At 39.7% G+C, this 7264-nt stretch overlaps 1 protein-coding gene across 2 annotated transcripts in view; it reads right to left on the reverse strand.

The window, feature by feature from the left end:
• Positions 1-4865, reverse strand: part of LOC138032574 (protein mono-ADP-ribosyltransferase PARP15-like) — a 17809-nt gene extending 12944 nt beyond the window's left edge. Inside the window, exons 1-3 of one of the 2 annotated variants that reach the window (XM_068880279.1) lie at positions 4796-4865; positions 3063-3156; positions 1-278 (exon numbers count right to left, since the gene is read on the reverse strand). The exon at positions 1-278 is cut by the window's left edge and continues 307 nt beyond it. In XM_068880279.1, coding sequence (XP_068736380.1) covers positions 1-227 — 227 coding nt within the window. In that variant the 5' untranslated portion in view covers positions 228-278; positions 3063-3156; positions 4796-4865. Of the gene's footprint in view, positions 279-3062; positions 3631-4795 lie in introns of those variants that run through there. The other variant, XM_068880280.1, reaches the window with a different exon arrangement.
• Between the last annotated feature and the right edge of the window lie 2399 nt (positions 4866-7264).

Consider the following 7264-nt stretch of genomic DNA (forward strand, 5'->3'; position numbering starts at 1 on the left):
AGCCGACGTAAAAGCCGCTTGACGCGTTTGAGTCTCTTCTTGAAGGAGGGAAATACACGAGGTCCGTACTTGATCAAGTATTTTACAAAAGGGCTTTTTCCATCCTCAATCTGCCACAACGATTCTGAGGCCGGCTTCCAGTCAATGCTGAATACTTCTTCAAGCAAAGAGGCTTCTTCTTCTTGGCAAGGAGGAACAGGCTCGCTGTCCACGACGATTACTTCCATCTCAATTTTAGAAGGTGTTTGTGTGTCGAAGGGAAATCCCCACGCTTCGCCCTAATTAACGACAAAGGCTGCTGTTAGCTTCGCGAGACTTTAAAGTGCTACTATGACCAAAAAAATCAATTCTTCTTTTTCTTTGGATTTCAAAACTATGTTAACTAAACACTAAGTACGTTGGCCCAGGAGGTTCACAGTCCAGTTTTAATTTTTCACAGTCCAGCTTTAATTTTGTCGTGAGTCGTCAACAGTTCTCTCACAGGTCACAGGTCACGGGTCATTGTTTTACCAATACAGAAAGTATCCTTAACATTCATAAAGGTTCACAGTCCAGTTTTAATTTTTCACAGTCCAGCTTTAATTTTGTCGTGAGTCGTCAACAGTTCTTTCACAGGTCACAGGTCACGGGTCATTGTTTTACCAATACAAAAAGTATCCTTAACATTCATAAAGCTAACCTTAGGCCTAAAAGCTTTTGTTCAGGCTTAATTAGGCCTAATGTTAGCTTTTATTAATGTGTAAGATACTTTCTATATTGGTAAAACAATGACCTGTGACCTGTGACCTGAGAGAACTGGTGAGGAGTCACAAAATTAAAACTGAACTGTGAATAAAATTAAAACTGGATTGTGAAAATTTAAAACTGGACTGTGACCCAAGTTTTAAGCCTTGATTTCAAAATGACACCGGTTTATTTTAACTGGAATTTTCTTAGTTACTAACTTTAAAATCTCGAGAGAGCTGGATCGAGGAGATCCAAAGACTCACAAGTTTAAGATTGCAATGTGTGTGTACGCGGCTGAATTAATCTGCAGCACATGAGTTTAGGGCTTTCAGAGTTTTAGAATCGTGGTTTGCATATAAAATAAGCTGCACTTACACGCTGAGATTTTAAGCTAGTGAGTAATGGCGGACGGTCAAATTCAAAACTGACGCTTAAGGAGGCTCCCTAGAGTTTTAGGGCCGCGCGCAAGCTGGGCACTAGTATGGCGCGTAAAGCCTGAATCGCGCGTGTTTTTCTGATTTTTGTGACGTCAGCGTGACCAAATCCGTAAAATCAACCGCTAATTTTTCTCGCGTTCCCTTCGGAATTTTTTTTTTTTAAGTGGCTCAGTTTTAACCACATACAGTTCCTATCAAATACCCTATATTTGCTAAAATCTGTCAGAGCGAATCGAATATATTTAGGAAAATGACAAATTACAGAATATTGGCAAACCCGTCTGAACGACCTTGACTTTTTACCACATCAAAATCTCAGGCAATATCATTTCCATAATTTGGCAAAGAATAAAAAAGTATAGATATTAAGAAATTTAGGCCAAAAATAGGAATATATCTGCCCGTTATTAGGTGTGATGTTGCCCTGGAAAAGACCATAATCCAAATATTGACACCCCAAAAATAAGCTGTATTATATCGGTACCCACACTGGTAAATCTCTTCAAGGAAAACTTTAAGAGAAATTAACAAGCTTTTTTTTTGTAAATCGTGCCCTGTAGTGAAGGTATTCACAAATACTCTAGGGAGCCACCTTAAAGTAAACAGCCTTTGGATAAAGCTCAAAATTTTGCCAGTCAGGTGCTAAGAAAACACACTTTCAAAATATGAAGAAAAATAGGAAGTGATTTTTTGATCAAAGTAACACCTTAATAATAATTGCACCGCTATACTTAAAGCTGCGTTTTAAGAAATTTGCATAATTTCCAGACATCGGAAAGATCACTTTCACTTTCTTTTGCATGATTTATCGAAAGGGAAATTAGACTATTTCCGAAAATACGACTCTCAATCGAATGAAATGTAGGGAAAAAACCCCTGTCATTAAGTGCAACATTCTCTTCCTTGTAACGGCATCGTTTTCAACTCCCAAGAGTGATTGGTTTAAACTTTCTCCTCACATTGTTAAGCGGACTGGCGGCCAGAGTAAAGGGATTTTTTGTCAAGATATATCATCAAATTTCCATAATTGACATAAAAAGTAATGTATGGCTGTCAGTAAGGAGGGCGAGCTCCGTGACCGGGCAAGATGAACCAAATCCCGCGCTGTGATTGGCTACCTGAGCGGGCAAGATTGAGCGACACTGCACGCTCGGGATTTCTCGCTTGGTCCCGCAAGATCAAAGATCCTTTTTTGGTGTTTTATCCCTTATAATAAATCCTTCATTGACCAACCTTGTTCGGTCAAGATGGTTGGTTATTGGCCTCGTTCTTTTTTTGCGTGTTTATGGACCGAGACGACGTGAAGAAAGAACTTGGCCAATATCCAGCCATCTTGACCCCACGCTTTGTCAATAAGCCACATTTATTTTATCTGTAAGATAGTACGCGTGCTGTGATTGGCTAAATTAGCGGGCCGTATTCCACAGTACGGCCCGCAAAATTTGAAATTTCGATAAAACATTCTATTGCAAGTTTTTCATGTCATCTCTGTTACATAACCTTGTAAAAGAGTTTGAATCTTGCAAGCGACTATTCCAAACTGCTAAGAGGATTTCGTTTTTCGGATTTTGAAACGTCAATCTTTGTGGCACTTGAACCTTCCGCTTGTCTTCGCATGTAGTTTCCTTTGCCGTGGGGCTCATCGCTGATTACCACACAGACATAACCGAGTTCGAGGGCCGTATTGTAAAATTACGAATCCTCGTTTTTTCCCGTGGATTTATGGCCCTAGAATGAATCAACGGGAAAAAGTTCGGTCCGTAATTTTACAGTACGGTCCTTGAACTCGGTTAGTTAGAGGTATTTAATATTCAGATCTTGGGAGTGAAAAAGCTATAAAGAACATTGCAAATTTCCGATTTCGGCTATTCCAGAATTATGTAGACGAAGTCAACTTACTTATTCTTTCGTTGACGATGTCTCTGTCTCGTTGGCCAAAGCAGGGAAGAAATTCATCCATCTCTTCCAATACACACGTACTTGGCAACGACAACTGCAAAGAATGCAAACCAGGAACAAGTACGTCGATTTTTCCCAGAAAATATGCAATACTTGGCAAATTAAATGTTCGTCACGCAACAGACCCCATTTGATGAGGTGACAGAACTTCCGCGCCTTGCGAGGTTGTGGCGGCCCCGCAAGTTTACTCCGGTTTCCTCTCGTGGCTCTCGATTCGTTTACATGATACCACAAGAAAATGTCATATCGGAACGAGTCATACCGTCGCGAATTCAGCCCCGTTGTTTCACCGGAGCGAGAATTTCATACCAGTACGAAATCCCGTGTCATGTATACGGGTAGCGCATACGCCATGTTTGTTTTCGACATCATTGGAGACACGATACGAAATCAAGGAGTTCTCGCGGTATGTTTTGACAAAGAAATCACTCTCCCCTTTATAAACGTGACCAAAACGCAAAACACTGTAAAGAAGTTGTGCTTCAAGTTCTGCTCTAATGACCACTGATTAGGATAAATCAAGTGAAGCTATGATCTTCGCAGTTATGAGAGCAATTTTTGCAATTGCGTAGAGAAGCCTGAAAATTTCAGGACTTCAACGGGGTTTGAACCGTGACCTCGCGATTCCGGTGCAACGCTCTAACCAACTGAGCTATAAAGCCACCGACGTTGGGAGCTGGTCATTTGTGGGTTCTAATGGTCCCGTGAGGAATGAATCAATGATGAAATGGTATATGAAAATCATATATGAACTGCGGATATGAAATCAAGTGAAGCTATAATCTTCGCTGAAAAATTCAGGCTGATTCATTTCATATACCATTTCATCATTGATTCATTCCTCACGGGACCATTAGAACCCACAAATGACCATCTCCCAACGTCGGTGGCTTTATAGCTCAGTTGGTTAGAGCGTCGCACCGGAATCGCGAGGTCACGGGTTCAAACCCCGTTGAAGTCCTGAATTTTTCAGGCTTCTCTACGCAATTGCAAAAATTGCTCTCATAACTGCGAAGATCATAGCTTCACTTGATTTCATATCCGCAGTTCATATATGATTCATTTCATATACCATTTCATCATTGATTAGGATAAAGCAAGATAATTTAATACCGGGTTAATGAAGACATGAACCACTGAGGCATGACAATATGTGGCGGAAAAAAGAAAAGAAAAGGAAAGGAAAGGAACTTTATTTAAGTGTCTAGTCGTTCTAGCGCTGGAGCGCTAATTGGGGACACTGTAAAGTGAAATGAACAATGAAAGTAAATCAAGTCAAATGTCGGTTTTTGAGGAGAGGGAAAAGAGAGAACTTCTAGAAACATGACTATTCTAATTAAAAGGACAGCTTCTTTTAAATTAAATTGGTAAAAATTTACACACAAAATTGTTAGAAGTTTGCAAAATCAACTTATTGCCTTAACTGGACTGAACCCAGGCAAACATTAGAATGCGAGCAGTCTCTCTTTTGCGCTAAATCGTTGTAACGAACGAACACTTCAAAATGGCTAAAACTGCGGGTCGCAAATACGCGTTTGTTTGAACGATTCTAGAGCAAAAGAGAGACTGATCGTAGTCTAGGCAAACATGTCATGGCAAAAATGAGATGGAGGTTCGGTATTTCCGCTATTTTTTTTTCACAAACACGACATCTGGGTATTAACGCAGCTCACCTCTCGTTTGATCGTCAACTGCATTTGTCTGCAATGTACCAATATTCAAGCTGTCTTAGTTTGGTTTCTGTTGAATTTAATTGAACTGTTAATTTCAGCACCGCAACTGCGGATTTCTTTAAAAGGATTTACGTTTCTTTTTCCCGAATAATTTGCATAAATTGATTTATTAATAACAGCGTCAGTGTGCAGTTTTCACTTAATTCACGATTGGAACTACTTGCTATGAACTGACAAAACAAACTACACTCCTAAAGCAACGTTCCGGCTAAAATTAACCAAATCAGGAAACCAAAATTTTAAGAACATACGCAGGCTGAGCATCCATGTGAGAATCGGTTCAGAATGTCTTTATTTTGCCCATATTTGTTTTGTTTTTGTGAGTAGTATAAATTAAGGTAAAAGAAATGTCAAACTATAGTCCAACAGGACAATTAACTCAAATACTTTGAGAGCTTTCAGTTTTTGAAACATTAACAATGTTATAGACCACTAGGGTATTACATAATAATGTAGAGAAAATGATGTCACAAATTCCCAAGTCAAAGCTTTGAACAAAGGCGCTGTCTAGCTCACAATGCCATTTTTCGTAACAGGATCCGAAAAAAAGGCCTTGTATGGTTCATAACAAAATCCTGGTCATCAGCACCTGAACTCAAGAATTGTGTGCTTTACTCTCAGCCCCGTAACAAAATCCTTGATTGAGCCTTTGAACAAAAGAATCCCTAAATATATAACAAATAAAAAATAAAAAGAACACTTGTGAGTGATGAAAATAAGGTGTTAATTGTATCTTATTCTATTCCTAGAGTGGAATTCTGATCTTTTATTCAAACCATAAGGGTGCAAAGTTGTGCACTCCAGAAAGCTTCTCTTGTAAGCAAACGATGGTCGAGGCTATTTTGATCCCTAAAATTACCAATTTGTTTAATGATGACGAAAACGAAATCCGACAAAACATGAGTTTCTTTGTGAAAGTGTATCGCCACTTCACAAGTGTTCTTCTTTGTGCTCATGGCCGATTTGTGGTTTCGAAATCTGACTGATCTCCTACATACTGAACATTACATTTGTTACAAGTGATCAAGTAAACAACATTTTTAGAAAAAACAAAAAACAACAACAAAAAAAAAACAATGTGGATTTCTCACTGCATGTTGCACTAAAGAAGCTCTCAGAAAAAAAAACTGAATGAATATTAATTGAATATAGAACTAGTGCTCCCGCAGTCCTGCACTCCCGTAGTAGAAAAAATGAATATTAATTGGATCTACAACTAAAGCTCCCCGCAGTCCTGCAGTGGAAAAAAAAAGGTCTAATTAGCTTAGAAGAAAAGTATCCTAAAACATTCATAACAGCTAACCTTAGGCTTCCCTGCTAGCAGAGGTCTCTCACGGCGGGGCAATCCGTCCTCTCATTTTTGCCCCGCCGTGAGAGACCTCTGCTAGCAGGGAAACCTTAGGCCCCTAAGGTTAGAAATGTTTTTAGGCTAAGGTTAGCTATTATGAATGATTAGGATGCTTCTTAAGTATTTATCTTTTGTTTCCGTATGTAAATATTTATTGACTGCGGGGCTACGGGAGCAGGCATTTAATGTCACGCAATCGTGGCCGGGTATTCTGAAGTTTAGCCAAAAACTAAAGAAATCCCATGCAAAATGAAACACACGTTCCATGAGTCAAATCCAAACAACCTGAATTCGAAGGTAAAGAAAAGCTGATTGCGACACCGTGTTAAGCTCGCAAATGGCTGCGAATCTTAAGGGGTAGAGTTCAACGGAACAAGGAGGTTTCTAGTCCAGCGCCGGACCTCTAGCCGACCTCCTCGTGCCGATTCAAGAGAGAAGAAAGAAAAGGACAGCAAGTGGCAACCAACGCCAAAATCCTGGACAGACTGACGCTACCAAAATTGCGAAGCAAATCAAACACAAATGGAAAATTATTCACACACTTACCAAGGTGTAAAGTATGATTACTGAAGCAAAATTATAGTTGAAAATAGGGAAAAAAAGAAAGGATACCCGGTTACTTACATGGAAGAAAAAGCTGGAAAATTTCCCTCCTTTCCAAACATTTGCAGAGAAACGTCAGCCTTGCCTGCGACCAAACAATTCGAATACAACGGAACTGCACACGTGGCCTGGGCACGAGACATGACAAGAAGTCAGTCTGGGAACCAGTATGACAAGGAAGCCAAAGAAGGTGCAATGGCCTAGGAAAAAAAATATTCTGCAGGGTGTACCGCACGAGTATAATCATTTGTTGTTCTGGATGGTTCCAGGAAAAAATCCCATCAGGGGCAAGTTGTTCAAACGTTGCATGGATAGCGCTATCCACCGAATAAACACTAGCAAAGTGATTTATCCAGTGGATAGCGCTATCCATCGTTTGAACAACTTTTAATCATTCGTTCTTTTGAATGGATCCAGGAAAAAATCCCATTAGGTGTATAAATCATTCATTCTATTGG

This window comes from Montipora capricornis, chromosome 14 (genome assembly GCF_036669925.1).
Source record: "Montipora capricornis isolate CH-2021 chromosome 14, ASM3666992v2, whole genome shotgun sequence".
NCBI lineage: Eukaryota > Metazoa > Cnidaria > Anthozoa > Scleractinia > Acroporidae > Montipora > Montipora capricornis.